General features: G+C 44.9%; 1 protein-coding gene across 1 annotated transcript in view; it reads right to left on the bottom strand.

Annotated features, from left to right (window-relative positions):
- Nucleotides 1-614: 614 nt before the first annotated feature.
- Nucleotides 615-21086, bottom strand: part of GPA33 (glycoprotein A33) — a 38546-nt gene continuing 18074 nt past the window's right edge. The window contains exons 2-7 of the mRNA XM_066599383.1: nucleotides 16541-16689; nucleotides 8011-8221; nucleotides 6580-6744; nucleotides 6135-6251; nucleotides 4188-4314; nucleotides 615-1942 (exon numbers count right to left, since the gene is read on the bottom strand). Coding sequence (XP_066455480.1) covers nucleotides 1759-1942; nucleotides 4188-4314; nucleotides 6135-6251; nucleotides 6580-6744; nucleotides 8011-8221; nucleotides 16541-16689 — 953 coding nt within the window. The 3' untranslated portion in view covers nucleotides 615-1758. The remainder of the gene's footprint in view (nucleotides 1943-4187; nucleotides 4315-6134; nucleotides 6252-6579; nucleotides 6745-8010; nucleotides 8222-16540; nucleotides 16690-21086) is intronic.

Here is a 21086-nt window from a genome sequence, read left to right as displayed (position 1 = left end):
TGTAGGTAGGATGTGGTCTTTCAATAAGAGCTGTGCCTGCAATTACGAGTGCCAGCCACTACACAAGGGTTGGCGCAGCGGCTTCCACTTTGACCGCAGTGTGTCCTGGCTGTGATAGCCAATGCTTCCTAGAAAACCACTTTAAAGTCTGTCCATGTGGGGGCTTTGGAGTCCTAGATCAGAAAAATAGTTGACGGCTGTAATATTAAAAAGGGATTTTCCACGCTATTGCTATTGATTGCTGGTGGACCCGCCGCTCAGGATCCCCAGTGATCAGGTGCCTGCTGTCTGTCCCGAGGTACACAAGGGGGCAAAGTGAAAGTTGCTGCTCTGCCCCCTGGGTAGTTCCCGGAGTGTAACTGCAGGTACAGCTGTCATTACAATCAATAAGCTATGCCTGCAATTAGGAGTATCGTCACTACACAGGTGTCAGACCCATCTGCTTATGCGCTCCACCCTGCAGTGCTGACAGCAGGCACCTGGACAGCTGATCAGCCGGGGGCCTGAATGACAGAGCCCAGCTAGTCAACCACTGATGACTTATCGTGAAGATAGGTCCTCAATGATATTTGCCTGAAAAACCCGTTAAAAGGAAAAAAAAGGCTTAATACACATTTTAAAAACAAAAAGTTTTATTAATAAAAGTTTTGATTAATTTCGTTTCAAACAAATCAATTGACTATCTAGCTTTCTAACTAAATCCCCCCCATTATCTAATGCCCATGGCTACCCACCATAATCAAGAAGGTCTCTGGAGCTCACCCCAGTTGGCTGCCAACAAGCCTGGGGTATGTCGACCACTTCAAAAAGTTATCACAAACAAATTTGGGAATTCAGAGTTAATAGATGGGGGTCCATGATGGGGTCCATCATCTGTTACACAGAGCAGCTCCATGTAAAGGCTCTGGAGGAACCGGTGTCTCAGTGTTACACAGCCCGTAGATTTCAGTAGGCACCATGTAATGCCTAAAAGGGGTTATGCAAGCATACTTTTTTCAACTTACCCAGGGTGGTGGTAAAACAAAATGCCAACCTCACCCAGACCCCTGGCACTCCTATTTTGGCAGTGACCAGTGTCCCACTGTTAGTTTCTTGCTGCAGTAGGGATGTGGGGCTGCTGAAGCCAATGGTTGCATATTAGCATAGGCATTATGGCTGCAAGACCCAAAACCCAAGAGGTTGGTCTGAGCTGAACATCGATTACCACAAGGATCTATAGTGATCTTGGTTCAGTAGAACTAAGCTCAGGGTCCGGGTCTTGCAGTTATGGAGATGCTAAAGCATATCTGTTTTACCACCATGTGAGATTGGCATTTTCTCTACAGGAGGGGACATCAGAGAAAAGCCAAACCATCTATGATGACATAACAGGAAACTCAACATTAAAGTGTATTATGTGGCCATCCAATGACTTGCAGTACCCAATCAGACCTGCAGTTGGCGCTGGAGTTATCAAAGTTTTGACCTACTTACAGAGTACAGTCTAACAAAAAAACTACAAATAATAAAGCCCGAAGTTGATTTGTAGCGTAAATATATAAAAGGGATGCTAGATAACCTGCAAACTTCCGTTCTACTCATGGTTGCATTGAAGATTTACCTTCCTTCCAGTATAAAAGTCTTGTCTATATAATACACTTGTCAGCAGCGCTCACCGGGTCCAGATGCTCCTCTAGATTACATATTCTTACTGTTAGTCCTGACACAAACCAGTTTAAAAAAATAATTTTTTTTTGGAAAAAGTCTGAAATGGCCCCATTAGGCATCTACAGGATCGATGACCAGGCGCGGCTTATTTGCTGGTGGTAAGGGTGGTTTATGTGGCAGGTTGTCGTCAAGATCATCATCTTCATCCTCATCCTGGGAGTACCGTTGTTGCGGCTGTGGGCGCTGCTTTGGTTGTGGCCGGCGGTCCTCCTCCTCCTCTTCCTCTTCTCTGTCCCTAAGTAATGAACCAATCATTCATTAGAAATACACAGGAAGGGCAACTCCATATTTTTTTCCCCAGTTACTCCATCATGTCTTGTACTCCAGTCACATCCAGAGCAGTGTTCATACTGCCTCCCACACTGCAGTATGCAGCGCTTTATGGGGTCTGTGTGCAGTAGTCATAGACACCAAGTTTTGGGCCTCCTTCACACAAGCATGGCCACTTTCAGTGTGTGAACAACAGGCAGCGAGTCACGGCCCAATATCGCCCTCGCAATCCTTCTGAAACACCCCAGATGCGAAGCATTTTCACGTGGAAACAGCCTCGCATCCCTGCAGGGTTCTCTTCATTCTGACGCGGCTGTGACAGATCTCCCACTGCTTACAATGGGGCCGGCGCTGCTGTTGCTGCCGGCCCCATTGAAAGCGTGGAAAATGCTGGATATGACAGCTTCGCATCCTTGCGGGGCTGAAGGAACCCCCTGCTGCAGCTGTCACTGCCGTGACAGGAGATTGCGATGTTCTCCCATTGTTTTGAAAAAAAGAACGGAAATGCTGTGATTTTTTTTGTCACGCAGCATCGCAGGAGTGAAATCGCCACAAATGAGAATGAAGCCATTGAAAATCATTGGTTTCATAATCATACGTTTTCACTCACTCACATCGCGCAATTTTCTTACCAGTGTGCAGGAGCCCTTACACAAGCAATTTTTTTTTGCTGCGTATTACAAATACGAAATACGCAGCAGTAAACCTCCATTTATTTCAATGGGGCCACTCACATTTTGCGCCACATATTATACGTGCGGGAATTTTCCACCCAGCATGTCCGATTTTCAGCATTTTAGTTCATAATTCACATACTAAATCACCCATTGAAATGAATGGGCTGCTTGAAAAACTCAATAAATACGCAATTGCATACATTATACCGGGGTTTTTTTTGTTTTTTTTTTTACTACACAGGTTACTGTGCCTCCGGGAGGGGAAAAAAAAGTGACATCATCAGCTTGCTGGCCTGTGTTGTCAATGCTCAAAAATATGCCGTAAAAATGCAGGCAAATGAGCATAAAAAAAAACAGTTCTGCACGCAGTGAAACGCTGTTTAAAAAACAGCGTTTTTTTTTACATACACTCATGTGAGAGTGGCCTTAAGGCTTATTCCCATGACATATGCGTGGAACATGCAGCGTTTTACCGCTGTATGTACAGTGTAGAATATGTAATCCATAGTGAACAATAGGGCCGTCCGCGAATCATACGCAGCGAATAGAACATCCTGCGTTCTTTATTACATACGTATAACAGGCAATGTGAATGGATCAATGAGAAGCAATGTACTTTCACTGACTCTATTCACTGCGTAATACCTGGTGATACGCTCGTGGCAATGAGCCCTAATTCTCTGCCAGCAAGGACCAAGGCAGAAAGCTACATTCACCAGCTGGCAATATGTAACGTCCACCAGCAGAGGGCGCATCAGGGGATTATACAGAGAACCCAAGGCGAGGAGGGGAAGAGAAAGCCTTCTGTGACCTCCGAGAGGACTCTGCTGCAACGACTGGTGAAGTAGGGTGGGGTTCCTGCGACTGCAGATTGACGGCTTATTCGCGAGAACCTCACGCAAGTTTTGTGCGTTGTGAGACACACAAATATGAACTCCATTCTTTTGAATGGACTTATTCACTTGAATGATTTTTTCCTTTGCAGCAATGATAGAAAAAAAAAAAAATCAAATCGCAGCATGTTCTATCGTTTGGCGTCCCCCCCAACCTTATTGCTTTCTATGGGACCTTAAAAACCATTGCATGTACTCACACACTGTGCAATGTGAGGTTTCCCATTGAAATCAATAGGAACACTTGTGATCATCTGACGCACGTGAAACGCGCCCGATTATCGCAATTTCACAGAAGCGATGCAAGGAGTTTAATTTAAAAAAACGCTTTGCATCGGTGTGTAAAAACACACTTGGCAAGTGTGGCATCAGGCCAAGTTTCTTGGCCCAATATCGCTCTCGCCCATGTGAAGGTAGCCCAAGGAGGTAGGAGAGTGTTGTGACCACCTGGAGGGCCCTGCTGTGACTACTGGGATAGGAGAAGGGGTTGCTAAGTGTAGGGAGAGGCTAGGGCACAGGTTTTACTACTAGAGGGGATAGGGCGCTGCCGTGACTACTGGGGAGCTCCGTTCTGACTTTTTGGATGAATCATTTGAAGTGTTACTCGGAGATGTGAGAATGTATGAAAGCAAGAACTTACGCCATCTCATAGTCTTCTTTGTCCTCTCTGTCCCGACAGCAGCAACAGTAGGCAATGATGCCGATGACTATGATTCCGGCTAAGCTCCCCCCAATCGCTCCAGCATACAACGCGATGTTCATGGAGGCTGAACAAAGATGACAAAAAGAATCAAAAATAGGAAAATGTAAAAATTCAATGTTCGGAAAAGTGAGTGACTACCATCACATCGCCCTCATGGGCCTTCTGTATGGCGCACTGCCTATTCATGCAATTATAAAGCAACAATTATAGAAAATATACCATTCTGGAGTCTAGGAAAGCTAGGTGACTGCCTCTACATGAGCTGTAATTGTGTCTATATTGGCAGTCACCCAGCTTTCCCAGACTACAGGATGGTATATTTATATAATTTACAAAATGATAGTTACCAAATCAATTGACTTGAAGATAAGTAAAAGTTGAACAAAGTTTTTAATGACCTCCGGGTAAGCCATTAATAGCAGATTGACAGGGGTCCATCGCCTAGGAACCCCGCTGATCAGCCGTTACACCCATGCACTGAACAGATTTCTGCAGAAAGCAGACAGCTCTATTCCCACTGCAGTGGCCAGGCTTGGCATTGCACTCCAAGCTCCCATTCATTTCAGTAGGAATTTTGAGAATGGGAACTTGGCCTGCAATACCAAGCCTGGCCACTACAGTAGGAACAGAGCTGCTGCTTCTTGTAGCAATCAGCTCAGTGCACAAACACATAGGCCCCGTGGACACTGATATTCAGGGGGACCTGGGCGACCCTGCCAATCTGCTATTAATGATTTATCCTGAGAAAAGGCCATCAATAGTTAAAGTGATTGTCCAGTCTAAGAGGTGAGGGTAAGTGAGGACACACAGTATGCATAAGACACATAAGAGAGCTTGCACAATCTCACTTTTATAGTCTCCAGAGTAATAAGAGCTCAATACCAGGGGGTCCAGCAGGCGAAGCCCATGAATGAAGCACAGCTACTCTATGGAAAATTTACTACGTGGACCCTTAGGCTAAAGATATTAAAATATAACTTTTAATTGACAATAACTAAAAAGACAAAAGGGGAAGAACATACATACATATATCAAATCCGATAAAAACCGGTAAGTTAGAATCTATGCCACTGTCCGTAGACAAAAGTAGGACCAATCAGGCTGAGTGAAATTGTTACTCAACTATTTCGTATTATCGGTCTTTAAAAGAAAATTGACACAATAGTCCAAGTTTAAAGCGCACACGTCATTCTAATCAAAAAATGACATGTGCAAGACAACTGAATGTTACAAGCGTAACCCTACGCGTTTCCCCCACAGTGGGTTCTTCAGGGGTTTCAATACGCTGGCTCCAGTGATGTACTGGATGGTGGCTAAGAAAGATGATAAATAATGAAGCCTCAAAGTATCCAAAGTTGGACGGAATGGATAAAACGTTGGATACAGAGGAGTGAATTAGTGTAGATGTCAGTTCAGGTGACTACAACCATCCTAATAATTATATGGTTGTTACCAGGTGGTGGATGTCGCCTAACAGATCTATAAAGACCCAGTTCCTACGATGGCAATGAATAGGAGTAGGGTATGCTTCAAGAACAAATCTACTCTTTTAGATCAAGTTTGACCGGGATGATATTCCACGGTACAAAAAAAGTTTTTTGCCGTCAGATCGTAATGTACCAAGATAGCTATCTAAAAGTTCTCAGTTGCTAAGCGATACTGGCTCAAAGAAATCATTAGATAAAGTTTCTGAGACCTATATTAGTCCCTCGATAGAGTGGTCCCTAAGTCAGAGCTTTAGAAAACAAACTGAAATCAAATAAATGAAAAAAACGGCGGCATGTCAGTCCTGGTGGTGGACAGCTACTCTATGGCAACCCCTTCATGTTGAGTATGTTGATCTATTAAATAAATCTACTGATGCAGATTAGGCCAATGTCTTACGTGGCATCACAGACAGGGTGATATTGCAGAAGTCCTTTCCCATTTTATTGCTGGATGTGCAAATGAAGAATCCTGAGGTCTCCAGGGAAATGTTCTTCAAGGTCAGTTCTCCTTTCTCTAAAACAAGAAGGAAACAATCAGAATCCATTGAACAGATTAGTATGCAACCCTGAGATCTTGAGTTTGAATCCCATCAAGGACAAGTTCTGCATGACGTTTGCACTTTCTCATGGGTTTCCTCCCACACTTCAGCCACATACTGGTTAAATGGGCTGTATAATTATCGTCATCCCATGAGCTACAATACCAGGCGCGACCCAAGATCAAGAATGGTGCAACTTTTGGGGGGGGGGGGGGGGAAGCAGACCCTTCTTTCTAAGCCCATACTAGTTGGCCATATTATGTACAGTGCTGCGGAATATGTTGGTGCTATAGAAATAGATACCTATGACGGCAGTCTGCGGCAGCTGTCGCTCCACATCTTGTGTGGTGAAGCTTTTCCAGGAGTAGTCAGGGATCGGAGAACCCTCTGCAGAGTTACAAGTCAGTTTTACGACCTGGCCGTATTCTGCAGTTCCGACAATCCCACAGACCGGTTTAGATGGGATAACTGGAAGGAAAAAAATATTTTATTAATTCTTGAAGTTTTCATGTGTATAAACCATATTTTGTAATAAACTTCCTTGAAGAGGTGGTATGGGCTCAACCAATAGGAAGATCACAAGTGACGTACTCCTCTATCCACTGTAGTGATATCAGAATAAATGGAGCGCCATTCATTTCAATGGCGCCGATAGCCGAACAGCAAGCGCTTGGGTGATTCTATCTCTATAGACCCATTGAAAGTAAATGGAGCATCAATACACTTGTGCGACCAGTTCAGTCTCCTCCTCACTGCAATCAGCGTGTTATCCCCCATCATACAGGTAGCAGGTAATAGCAGGTAATCTTGGTACCGCCCCTTTAATAAACCCCTAGTCAGGATGCACAAAATGCGTATCTTGTTCAGCGGTACTACAGTGGGAGAAGATACATGCTAGTTTGGGGTCTGATACATTTGTTTTAATGTGATTTGTTGATTTGACTGTTATGCAAAGTTTCAGAATTTGGTACTCCACTTAATTTTGCCCAGGGCCACACTGATAAAGCTGGAACCCCCAACTGATCACCTGTAATTGGTAGCCAAGTCTAGCACAAGTGTTCGATTCTGCTGCAGCACTCCCACAGGAAACATGATGCATTACATAATTCTCATTGAAATCTGGCTGCCCGTATAAGGCTGCATTTCCATGGGTGATTTTCATGCGCGAGTTCTGTGCGTTGCGAGACATACAGAACTTGCATATGAATAAAACCCATTATTTTCAATGAGTTAATTTACATGAGTGATTTTTTTTCCGCTGGCATCGATATGCTGTGATGTTTTGATCTCACACCATCCTATTTTTGGGCAATTCTGCTGCTAGAAATCGCCCGTTATTTCTTATGGAAGCCAAAAAAAAAAGCATCACACTCGTATATAAATGTGATTTTCACATGAATGTGATGTGTTTTTAGCATTTTAACTATTGGAGCCACTTGCGCTTCTTTCACACACATCAAAAATGCACATCATGCTTTTTTTTTTTTGCGGAAAACGCATTGCACACGCTTGGGGGACAAAAAAAAAAAAAAAATTATATCACATAAAATCGCAGGTAAACAAGTGCGATATATAGGTTTGATTGGGTTAGACAAATATCGCAGTTGTGCATGTAAATACCACCTAAACCACAGACGTGCTAGGTCTGCCAGGGGGAGATGCTTTTGAAGCCAAGAGTTCTCAATGGAAGACCCCTCTCTTAACCCTTTAAGCCTCCTATATCGTTATACCTACCCAAGACAATAAGGTCCATTTCAGCAGTACGCGTTCCAGAGTAGTCGTCGGGGTGGACTACTTCACACTGATATGTACCATTGTCTTCCATCCGGATTTGGTCAATACGTATGGTTGCATCGCTTGTTTTGTAGTTGCCAGTAAACGACACCCTACTTTTATATTGGTCATCGCTTACAATGTTGCCTCCAAGATATGCGATTGCTGTCGTCTGAAAGAAACATGAGAAAGTCAATACGGTTTCCCCTTAATGTTGCTAGTGTTTTTTCTGATTAAATGAGTGGGCAAATACACTCAGTGGAAAATAAAATCTCCTTCCCAAGAAGCTGGCGGAAAGGAATGAAACTTCCTCTGTGTGATTGTAACGTTGATGTAAGGGATTTACAGTATCAGAGCAAAAGGAGAATAAATAGCAGAAAACCGACCCCTTGACGAAAGGCTCTAGTACCCCATTGCACCGCCTCTAGCTTGGATACAAGATGTGATACAAGAACAAATAGAACAGAGCAGCATCCAGTGGTAAAAGTTTACCACTGGATGCTGCTCAGTTCTATTTGTTCTTGCTACATGGATTTGGGACCTAGGAGTCAGGTCCCCAACTTGAGCTTTGCATAACGAACTACCTCACAACATTTGTGGTATCTACTCCAGTGCCGCTACCATCTTTTCTGTTTCAACCTGACAAGATGTGATACAGATGGGTATGGAGGCTCTAGTACCCTGTTGTACCGCCCCTATCCTGGATACAAGGTGTGATACAGTCAGGCATAGAGGCTTTAGTACCCTGTTGTACCGCCTCTAGCTTGGATACAAGATGTGATACAGGTGGGCATGGAGGCTCTAGTACCCTGTTGTACCGCCTTTAGCTGGGATACAAGATGTGATACAGGTGGGCATGGAGGCGTACAGGTTCCATATTGTATGCTGTGGCATATCGGTCCACCTTTGCTATAACTGAGCTTTTAAATCATGCAAACTCGTAGGCTGTCGAAGTTGGCATCCCAGATGGTCCTATACATGTTATATTGGTGATAAATCTAGCGACCGGGCAGCTACGGAAGTGTGACAATGTTGTGGGGGCTCCTGTGACCCCCTTGTGTGTGCGGCCGAGCATTATCCTGCTGCCTCTTGGAAGCCGCCATGAGAGGAACACATGTGGCTGCAGGATGTCCTGAACATATTGCTGAGCTGTCATTGTCCCTCCTACCACTACTAGGGGGAACCGACTGTCATATGCAATGCCCCCCCCCCCTATCATACCAGCAGTGGGGCAGTGTGCCGCTCCACAGCAAAGGCAGGATTGAGGCGCTCACCCCGAGGTCTCCAGACACATACATGTGTATCATAAAACTGTCCCATTCCTTACAAACGAACTAATTAAGTATTTACTTCTCTGCTCATCTTCTCTGGTATTGTTTTAAGTACAAATTAGTCTGGCCATGTCTGACTTTTTACATGTGTACATTTGTACAGATCTGTTTCATTATCCCTGAGAGGTTGGAAAGCTCGCTATAACATCATGTATTTTTGTTAGCCATTAAAAAGGTATCATATCTACAAGATTACTTGGTTTCTTTTGCAGGGAACATTCACACTTTGATCTAATACTTCACACAGCTAAAGGTTTATTACAATTGTATCCAGTCTACGTAGTCTTCTGTGAACTGAACTGAACAGCCGAATACATTGTAATAAACTATCAGAGAGTTATTGTGCTGCTGATGTGTTTAGCTCACATGGGAATGTCTAGTTAATGCAAGTTCTCTCTTGTGCTGTGTAATGGGGATAGCACCATGGATACCATCCTCCACCCTAAATTGCAGTTGGGACATCAAAAACCGATATATTGCTAATGCTTTGGTGATACTTTTCATTGATATTGTTATGTCCAATATATCGGTAACATCGATAGTTTAAGGCGATATAACATCAATTTTTGTAAAAGAAGGTACGTGTCTTGTGGTCCGGTGACCAGATGTTCTTTCTTTAGACTCTGCCCTTTCCTTTGTGTTGGTACAGGATGCAATTTTGCTCGAGGCACTAATTAACTTATAAACAAGTTCTAGAAACTTTTGAAAAGTGTGAGGCGATTCTTTGTGACCAATCAGGTTTGCTCCGGGCAAAACGACTCTCAGAAACAGTGGGGTCTTCGGCCCCTTTTCCACATGCGTTTGTTCACCGCGTTAGACGCAGGCTCTGAACGCTTGCATCTAACGCCATGGCTGTGGGCAATGCTTTCTAAATGAAAGCATTTCCACATGCAGATGGAGGGCTGCGCTGAACGCACGAAGGTCTCGTCCAGAAAAGGAGACGCAACATGTCGTGCGTTCAGCGTCTAACGGGAACGCAGTGCCCATAGAAAAGATAGGAGACCCATCTAACGCAATTACAATTGCGGTCGGGGCTCTGCGTTCGCGTTACCAGGCCCTGCATTGTTTACAAGTTGCCATAGAGAGCGTTGGTGAAATTCTGTCTGCTCGAAGGAGCATTTAAATGAGAGAGCATGCAAGCAAATTATTATTTCTTGGCTCATTAGAGAGCGATTCTTGGGGCCAATGATAAAAAAACTACTTTTCATAGACCTAATTTTAATTATATGTTTCATCTGTAATTTTTTATTTTCATTTGTAACTTTAATATATTTTCATGTTATTAATAGTTATAAGTACAGATGAGCGAGCATACTCGCTAAGGGCAATTACTGGATCAAGCATTGTCCTTAGCAAGTACCTGCCCGCTCAGAAGAAAAGATTCGGCTTCCGGCGGCGGGCAGGGAGCGGCGGGGGAGAGCGGGGAGGAATGGAGGGGAGATCTCTCTCCCCTCCGCTCCCCACTGCTCACTGCTACAACTCACCTCTCACCCGCGCTGGCAGCCGAACCTTTTCTTCCGAGCGGGCAGATACTCGCTAAGGGCAATGCTCGATCGAGTAATTGTCCTTAGCGAGTATACTCGCTCATCTCTAGTTATAAGTTAATAATAAATTCAACAGTTTAACGTTTTACATTTTTCTTGTTGTGTTGCTTTATTAACCCTAGACCTCTTTTATTTTTATACAGCATTTAAAAAAAGGCGATATATCGAAATATCGATAGTTTTCCACCGATATTTTACAATAAATCGATAGTATCGACTATCGCTGAAAAAACTATCAACATTTTTGTGTCGATGTCCCGACCTTACCCTGAATAAGGTGATCAGACGTCCTGATTTAAGCGGGACAGTCCTGCTTTGGGACCCCGTGTCCTGCTGTTCCAGGGCCCCTAAGCTGGACAGCCTTTTGTCCCACTTTGGGACACCATAAGGCGATCAACAGCCAGGGTGCCACAGGTCCCCAGCTGGTAATCACTCACTCACTGACACTGCTGCGGGATGCACACATTGATGGCAGTGTGTGCACCCGGGGTCTTCCTCCCCTGACCTCTCCCCTTTGGTTATACAGGAGGAGAGGAGAAGGTGTCCAGGTATACACACGTCCGCCTGCAGCAGAGCCGAGTAAAAGAGCTGTGGCGCTTTGAAGACAAGGAGGAGGTAAGAATATCGGTCTCAGGGGTGCTGACAGCGGGAAGCCTACGGAGGTGGTGAGGGGGAGCACCACATAGTATTTCCAATCAGAATCTGCACCAATGGTAAGGATTTGGACTATTTTTTTGATGCAGAAATGCTGCAGAATTTGCTCCCTGTCTTTTTTGAAACAACCCTGTACTTTTTAGAACGATGGAGGTAAAAATCATACGTTGTGATAAGCCCCACCCCTGACCACACTCCTCTGTCACGCTTTGAGCCTAGGAAAATCTGGTCACCTCAACTCTGAACGACCTGCACAAGCTCACTGCTGGGATGTACCGTGTATAACGTATATAGTGTCACTAAATCACGGGACAGATCTAGCTGTGTACTCTGTCTCCCTCTGGTGTATAAAAACTGCAACACCACAATGCAGTTATAGATGTAGGCTGGAAATAAGTATGCAGTTTTAGATAGTGTACAAGAATAACACAAATATATCCTTATAACAGGAAGATCAGTATTTGATAGAAAGCCAAATCAATCAGTATTGTGTATCATTCCACCATATATTAAATTACAGCGCAAAAGAATGGAGTAAGAACTTTTTAATTAAAAAAAAACAAAAAAAAAACAACAAAAACACTAAAAATATATTCTTTTATTCCCTGTGCTATTGGGGGAATAATAAAAGAATGCAGATGATCTATAAGCGGAGAGATGGTGAGGGAACACTTAGTTAACTTAAAATGAATTCAAGTCTCAAGGTCCAAATGAATTACATCCTAGGATACTAAAGGAAGCAGCAGAGGTAATTGCTGAACCACTCGCCATAAATCTTTGAAAATTTCTGGAGAACAGGAGAAGTCCCAGAAGATTGGAAAAGGGTAAATGTTGTCCCCATCTTCAAAAAAGGGAAGAAGGTGGCTCCAAGAAACTACAGTCCTGTGAGCCTGACCTCTATACTGGGAAAGATCTTTGAACAAATTATTAAACAGCATGTATGCAAGTACTTGGATCAGAATTGAGTAATTAACCAGAGCCAGCATGGGTTTGTAACAAACAAGTCATGCCAGACGAATTTAATTTCCTTCTATGACAGAATCACCAACTGGATTGATCAGGGAAATGTGGTGGATATAGTATATCTTGACCTCAGTAAAGAATTTGACAAAGTATCTCATAACATCTTTATTGAAGAAAAAAAAAAAAGGACCAAATATGGGATGGACAGGGCAACTGTTAGGTGGATTCACAATTGGCTTAGTGATCGTACTCAAAGAGTAGTCATAAATGGCTGCACATCCAAGTGGAAGAATGTATCAAGTGGGGTACAACAAGGCTCTGTCCTAGGCCCAGTGTTGTTCAACATTTTTATAAATGATCTGGAGGAGGGAATTGATGGGAAACTGATCAAATTTGCAGACGACACAAAGCTAGGAGGGATAGCTAACACTAGGGAAAAGCGATGGAGTATTCAAAAAGATCAAGAAAAGCTTGAACAGTGGGCAGCGACTAACAGAATGGTGTTTAACAAGGAGTAATGCAAAGTCCTACATCTGGGCAAGAAAAATGAAGAAAGCGCATACAGAATGGGAGGAATTGGGCTAAGCAGCAGCACATGTGAAAAAGACTTGGGTATACTAACAGATCATAGACTGAACATCAGTCAACAGTGTGATGCAGCAGCCAAAAAGGCAAAGACAATTCTGGAATGTATTAAGAGCATAGAGTCTAGAATATGTGACGTAATCATCCCCCCTCTACTCTTCCTTAGTCAGACCTCATCTGGAATACTGTGTCCAGTTCTGGGCACCCCACTTTAAAAAAGACTGACAAATTGGAGCAAGTTCAGAGAAGAGTTACCAAGATGGTGAGCGGTCTGCAAATCACATCCTATGAGGAATGGTTAAAGGATCTGGGAATGTTTAGCTTGCAGAAAAGAAGGCTGAGAGGAGACTTAAGTGTCTACAAATATCTGAAGGACTGTCACAGTGCAGAGGGATCAGCCCTATTCTCATTTGTACAAGGAAAGACTAGAAGCAATGGGATGAAACTGAAAGGGAGGAGATGCAGATTAGATATTAGGAAAAAAACTTTCTGACAGTGAGGGTGATTAATGAGTGGAACAGGTTACCACGGGAGGTGGTGAGTTCTCCTTCAAGTGTTTAACACTTGAACAGTGGTCAAACAAAGGCTGGACATATATCTGTCTGGGATGATTTAGTAAATCCTGCACTGAGCAGGGGGTTGGACCCGATGACCCTGGAGGTCCTTTTCAACTCTACCATGCTATGATTCAATGTAAAAATTACTTAAAATGGATATTTGAAAAAAAAAAAAACTGCACGTAATGATGGTAAAAAATGATGTTTTTTTTTCAAACATCTGTTTTAAGTAATTTTTATGTGTTTATAGTTTTTAATAAATAAAAAAAAACACACCACCACCACACACGACTCTTTGGGGCCAAGTTGGATGAAATCATAGCAGAAATAAACTGAGGAGGTCAAGAATCACCCAGCGCAGGGGGTCTAGTTTTCCCTCTTTTCACCTGCCAAGACCTCGGGCCTCATAGGGGCAACACAGGGTTGCAGAATTGCAGACAAGGTCCTTCTTTCAAGCCTCGTCTCTCCTAGCGCCCCCAGGACAACTCAAGCCAAGTTTACTGTTTGACGGACTGCCACCGTCCATTTCTACCAGGTGAGGGTGGGGTTGTCTGTACCTCTTAAGGGAAACTCTGTTGTGCCAGGTTTTGGATTCCTGGGTAAAAGAAGTCATTTTGTCTGGGTATTCAAGAATATCAGATACACCACACGAGGCCAAGGCCTTTTCTCTGGCGGTTTACACGTTGATGCAGCAGGGCATCTCTGTCCCGGATCATTAATGCTTCAAGGGGGTTTTACTCGAACAAATTTATGATCCCCCCCAAAAAGGTGGATCAGTACATCCAGTATTATATCTCCATGGTCTAAATCGGTACGTAAGGGTCAGACCCTTTCACATAGAATCCCTCGGAACAGTGGTGACGTCTATGGAACAAGGAGAGTTTCTGGCATCCATAGATTTTAAGGATGCTTACCTCCATATTCCCACATCAGCGCTTCCTCAGGTTTATGGTGCACACGCAACAGTTTGTAGCACTTATGTTTGGTTTGGCCACTGGCCCTCGGGTCTTCACTAAGGTTCTGGCCATCCGCCTCACTTCGTATTGCACAGTTAGAAATTTATAACAGTGTTAGAAGACAGGGGCAGTATGGAGTAAGGCAGTGAGCAGTTCAGTCGGGTGAGAGAGAGAGGAGCCGAGATGGACATGTTGGAAGCTGACAGCCATGTGAAGACCCAGCTTCTCTTTCTCCTCTGTCCTGCTGTAGTTAAAGACATGTTATGTAAATGTTCAAAAAATCCTGTGTGCGGCAGCCCATAAATTACCCCGATGCTGAGAGAAACTGTTTTTCCAAACCTGAAGTCTGTTCAAGCCGGCTTTGCTCTCTACTGGACAGCAGTACAGCCACAAAGCTTCATGCAAGCAGTAGAGAATCTTCCTAGGAGTTCCGGAGTACTAAAGAAAGCTTGAGCACAGTGTTTCAGGAATGGCAAAACTGTTAGTGGGTTTTATAAGGGGTATTTTCTTGCCAGATCTGTCTATATAGCTCTCCCTTAGCTCAGATGGTGCCTCCTCAGAGGTTGTTTATCCGTGTATAAACTGTCAAACTGTACATATGCAATTTCTGGTGCTTAATATTAGGGCAGACAACCATGTGCCTTAACCCTTTGCAATCCAATTTTGGATTTAGGGTTTCCTAGGGGGCTCTCTCTTTCAGCCATTATACAATGGCGTCGTCTGCTGGCTAAGGCCAGTACTGCAGTATGGGGCATGCTAGAGAGAACCCTGACAACAGAGCGGCCAGTAGTCTACAGTAAGAATACCCTGCCGGACGTTTTCCGACATCGGAGCTGTACAGCCTTCAATCAGAATGTCCTCAGACATCAGACAGTGGATTGGAAAGGGTTAAAGTAAATGGAGTGCCTGTCATTTACCTACATATGTGTTTTAGTCTTATTTCGCTACCAAGCGCTTTAATCCAGGCACTGGCGTCACGATCACCTAATTCCATTAGTAGTCCTGATCCTGTTGTATACCTTCAACGGTGCACGAGATTACAAAGAGCATGCTGCACTCATTGCCACCATGACACGGCTCCTCAGCCACATCTTAGAAACCACCAAGAGTGCAGACCTCTTCCCGCTTGTTGCACGTTGCAACAGCACAACAGAATGTCGCCTAAGCGATAGAAGGAGGTTTCCAAGGGGTTGGGCTACTCCCTAATATCATTCCCGGCTAACGATCTTTCTTCCGCACGAACAATAGGCTGTCCGTACGCGGAAAACTGCATGCATATGCGACCATTCACAATTTGTTCCATGATTATTCACAGGTCTTCAGCTGTGGATATCCGCAAGCAGAATCTGACCCGTTCATGTAAGCCCAGCCTAACTGTAATAGGAGTTTATGTCTCCCCCTGTGAAGAGCATGTGTGGTACAGTATGTTTAACATAACACCAAATAATTCCCATGACCACCTGAGGAGAAGGACTCCAGGGATTTTCAGATAGGAAGAAATAAACAAGGTAATACTAGCCAACTTATATATATACTGCGGGGGCTAGTAACCTAATGAATGAAAAGCATTTTATTGGAGTGGCCAGTGATATATGTGATAGCTTATTATTAGGCTATGCAATCCCCATCCCTAGAATATGTGCCGTACGCCGATCCCTGGTCAGGACTTTGTCTCGTCAGCGCTCAGGAGTGAAAAAGAGTGCTGGAAAGACCAGAGATGACCATGTTCATGTTAGATCTGGGATGTGATGAAAGGGGTTATTTGTACTATTTGTAATTCCAGTGCTATATATTGGGGGTGTACTCTATATAATTTTGCGCGCCTCATTTTATAAGCTCCCCGACGTCCCTTCTACAAAGCTGGTGAGCAATTGGTTAAATCAGAAATTGTGACTTTTTACCTTGGGCATCTTTTTCCATGTAATGTGGCTTGTGCTCATGTCCTGCAAGGTGGTTTGGTACGTACATGGCAGGTTGGCGCTATTCCCTCTTGCAGCTTCGACTGTTTTTTGTGGGGTGTTCACAGTTATAGCATCAACTGCTATCAACACTGGGGGGAAAAGACAACATGGCGGCCTGATTAGAATCACATCAATACCTACAGCAGATTTATTACAGTTTCTGGGAAAGCTGGGTGACAACAAATATGCCGGATATTACTGTCCAATAGGGGTGTAAATGTAAGGGGGTGAAGAAGCAGCAGTCATACCCAAGCTCTGATGCAGTCATACCCAAGATCGGGGTCTACAAGTCTATGAGAAGACACTGCGATACTCTGCCTAGCTATGTTGTAAGTGCCATATGGAATGTGCAAGCAGTAATAGCAATTATTAGTCGTCATCCAACTTTCCCAAGTGTGATAGATTTCTTTAAGCTGACAATCCAGAAAGTCCGATTATACGGCACAGAATTGAAATATTAATGTGGAATTTCTTAAACTCTCAAATGCAAAACTGAAGTTCTTATTCTTAAATCACCACAAAAATGATATCTTCTACAACTTTCCCATATACTTTTCTCTTCAGTTTCTCACCATTTTCAATACATTTGCTCGCTGCCAGTGAATGAGAGCAGGGTTTAAATCAAGAGGCAGTAACCCTGTACAAAGTCTGTTCTGCACTCAAGTGAGAAGCGGATACAACTGTATCGAGACAAGACAATACTCTGTGAGCTAAACACATCAGCAACCGCTCAAAACCCTCTGCTGTTTTTTTTTTTACAATGTATCTGTATGGAGTGTAGGATGTTGAGCTCACAGAGCATTGTCCAGACTGGATAGAGTTGTCTCCACTTCTCAGCGAAGAGCAGGACTAGCTATGTGCAGGGCTCTGGCCACTTAAGCAAGAGAGTGTTCTCATTCACTAACAGCAAACAGATCCTGGAAATGAGGAATTGAAACAATTTAAGAGGGTTGTAGAACTTTCAAATCAGCTGGAAAAGGCATTTGTATATATAATATAAGCAGAAAGTCGCACTGAATATCAAGACAATTTCCCTATCAAATCAATTATGAGGCAGCAAAAGTTCAAGTGAAGGCATAAAAAAACCCACAAGACATAATATCATAGCTATCAAGGAAGAATAGTAAACCGCAGGTAAAATCCTCCCACAAGGTCTGACCTCACCTACTATTATCTACACTGTCAATAAACCTTATGAACCTTTCACACTGCAATACACCGAAAGAAGGGCTGTAGCATAGGCCTGTAAGGCCATGGGCGGAGGCCAGCCTGACAAGGAAGTGGAAAGGAAGGGGTTAACCCTTTCCAATCCATCTGAAGACAGGAGAGAAGAAGAGAGGACACAGAAAGGAGAAGGAGGAAGTCCCACCCTACCGCTCGTATAAGAAGATATAGTTTTAAGGGATAGTATGGTGAATTTTGGATTTGAAGAAGGGGAGGGCATTTGTTGCCTGTCGATTAAAAGGTTACTGGTGGGGTCTGTCGCCTCTTGTCTCTGGCAGGGCAGAACCCTCGCAGAGATGGTGGAGTGTCTAATCTTGTAAAGTCTAGTGGGTCACCGAGTCGGGTGGTGGGTGGCTAGAGGCAATTGGGAAATTGGGTTTCCAGAAGTAGTGGGGGTGCGGCTGGAGGCATTTCAGATATTTCCCTTCAACGGTGAGGCGACAGATTTTTTGGGGCTCCAAGGATCTTCCCTCTTGCACACGGGATAACTATTGTCCATATTAGAAGTTTCCAGTGATTATTTGGGCGATAATCACTCCCTGTAAAGCAGTGGTGTAGGAAGCGGGGTGCGGCAGATGCAGGCCGCCCTGGGCGCTATCACTGACATCCGCATCCGAAGGGACAGAGCAGTCATTGTCAGTCCCGGGCTGGGTGCAGGTTTGTGCTGACGGTGGCGGTCAGTGTGTATTCCCCCAGCATCACAGCAATGGCAGGAAAGCGGTCCCTTATTATCTGTCATATCTAGAGATGAGCGAGTATACTCGCTAAGGCACATTACTCGAGCGAGTAATGCCTTAGCCGAGTATCTCCCCGCTCGGGGGAGGGGGGGGGGAGGAGAGAGAGATCTCCCCTCCCTTCCTCCCTGCTCTCCCCCGACGCTTCCTGAATCTTTAGAGACGAGCGGGGAGATACTCGGCTAAGGCACTACTCGCTCGAGTAATGTGCCTTAGCGAGTATACTCGCTCATCTCTAGTCATATCCTGTTGTCCGTCACACCCCAGCCAATCCACCAAACCTTTGGGTTCTTCCTTGTCCGTCAGGTAAGCAGGGGTAATTCCCATGACACAGGGTGTCATGTCTGACCCTACATGACAGGCACGGATCATTAGTGACACACAAGTCCCTGCTGGATAGGCGCAGTGCCAAAATGTCCAGCAGATGTGCCAGTCATTGAGGAAAACCCTCTGCCTGCTTGTATCGTTAGGACCCTCTACTGGGGGGGGGGGGGGGGGGGAGGGCCGAAAGAGAACCGAAAAAAAAAAAACACCTTTCTGCACCGGGTACCACCTGACCTTGCTAGACCACTGCTGTAAAGGCACCTTAACTGATCCTTTCTACACTACATGCAATAAAAGCAAACTGCAGACACGATATAGGCAATGTGCCTAGGGTAGAACTAAGTGTCTAATTGACATACATATTGGATTATGGGGATGGACGATAGCTAGTGCGTCCCATAAACTGTCTTTACAATTTCCTGTTCACGCGGGGAGATGTACTGCCAATCTGTGAGCATTGTTAGGTTAGCTGAAACTGAATGATCTGCCAACGAACAAGCATTTGCTACTTCATCAGCTGCTCGTTGGTCCCCTTACATGGCCCGAATGTCGGCCAAATGAGTGTTTGGCTTGATAATCGCCCAGTGTAAAAGGATCCCAAGTTTCGTTCCCTAATCCCAGCTCCACCCGTATCTCAAAGGTCTTCTGTTTTATTGTACAGTCACAAGGTTTCCCCTCATATGAGTTGGCAGATACCACGCTGCTCATTATGCGTAATGAAAGAAAAGTGAATCACAGGTTATAAAAGCCCTAACAGATCGCGATTACATCATTAGTCAGACGACTACCAGCTACAAGGAGATACAAGTTGTCTAGGTTTAGAAAAAATATGGCTGCTTACTTCTAATAAGAGCGCCACACCTATCCACAGGTTGTGGGCTGCCATCCATGCAGCCGAGCTGCAATACCAGACAACCTGCAGAGAGGGGTGGCGCTGTTTCTGGAAGAAAACAGCCATGTGTTTTATAATCCTGATATCCCCTTTAGGGCTTATTCAGACGACTGTATATCGGTTGCGTATTCACGCTGGCCGATATACGGCATCTCTCTCTGCAGGGGGAGGAGGCTGGAAGAGCCGAGGGCAGTGCTCTGAGCTCCCGCCCCCTCTTCGCCAACTCTCCACCCCCTATCCGACCCTCTGCACTATTTGCAATGAGGGGGAGGCAGGATGGGGGTGGAGCTAATTCCCGAAATGTAGCCCCGCCCCATCCTACCTCCTCTCATTGCAAATAGTGCAGAGGGGCGGAGAGGAGGCAGAGCACTGCTCCTGGCTCTTCCAGCCTCCTCCCACCGCAGAGAGAGAGACAGATTTGCCGCAGCAAAAATCGGCCCAGTGTGAAGCCAGCCTTAAAGTTTGATCTTCACAACATTTTTGTGAGGGCTCTTTCACACTGATGTCAGTGTTTTACGTTCGCCCGCTGGCGACGTAAAGACACGTGAATGGGTGCATAAATCTAACGTTTGTGTGCCCGTTCAGATGGCCCGGCGCATATACGCCAAGCTCGCAATGCCGTTGGGCGGCTCCGCTAAACTATTTCCCCCTTGCCGTCTCTCGGCAAGGGGGAAGAGGCAGGACGAGGGCTAGTGTGCTAAGCTCCTGCCCCTTGTCGGCAGCCATCAAAAAGAGGGGGCTGGACGGGGCAGGAGCTTATCAACTAGCTCTGCCCTCTCCCATTGCAAACAGCCGGAAAGTTGCGGGAAGGAGGAGAGAAGGGGAAGGAAGTTTAGCAGTCATGCTGCTAAACTCCCTCCCACCTCCCTTCTCTGGCAGCTGTCATAGGCTCCCATAGGGGTCTATGCAGCGGCTGACGTATTCCGGCCAGAAAGATAGTTCCAGGACTAGCTTTCCTGCCCAGTGTAAAAGCGCCCGTCCGAAATGCGCTCCTATGCTGTAGGGGCCACGTGTGGCGCAGAGTGTTAAGACAGCAGTATGCAGTCCTAAACTCTCTCTCACGACCTGAAGGTTGCATGGTTTAGGTAGCCGGGTCAAGGTGGACTCAGCCTTCCATCCAGGTTGGTAAAATGAGTATCCAGTATAAATAAATTACCTTAAAGCCCTGAGAAATAAGTTGGCGCTATACAGTAACAAGTGCCTTTCACTTTGTGCTATCTTGGCTGGCTGGGCGTTTTTACGCGGAGGAAAGCCAATGCATCAGATGGCATCCAACGCATTAGATGGTAGCGTATAACGGCCTGGCATGAAG

The sequence above is a fragment of the Eleutherodactylus coqui genome, chromosome 4 (genome assembly GCF_035609145.1).
Source record: "Eleutherodactylus coqui strain aEleCoq1 chromosome 4, aEleCoq1.hap1, whole genome shotgun sequence".
NCBI classification, from domain to species: Eukaryota; Metazoa; Chordata; class Amphibia; order Anura; family Eleutherodactylidae; genus Eleutherodactylus; species Eleutherodactylus coqui.
Note: the sequence above shows the minus strand (reverse complement) of the source record. Positions and strands in the feature narration are given on the sequence as shown.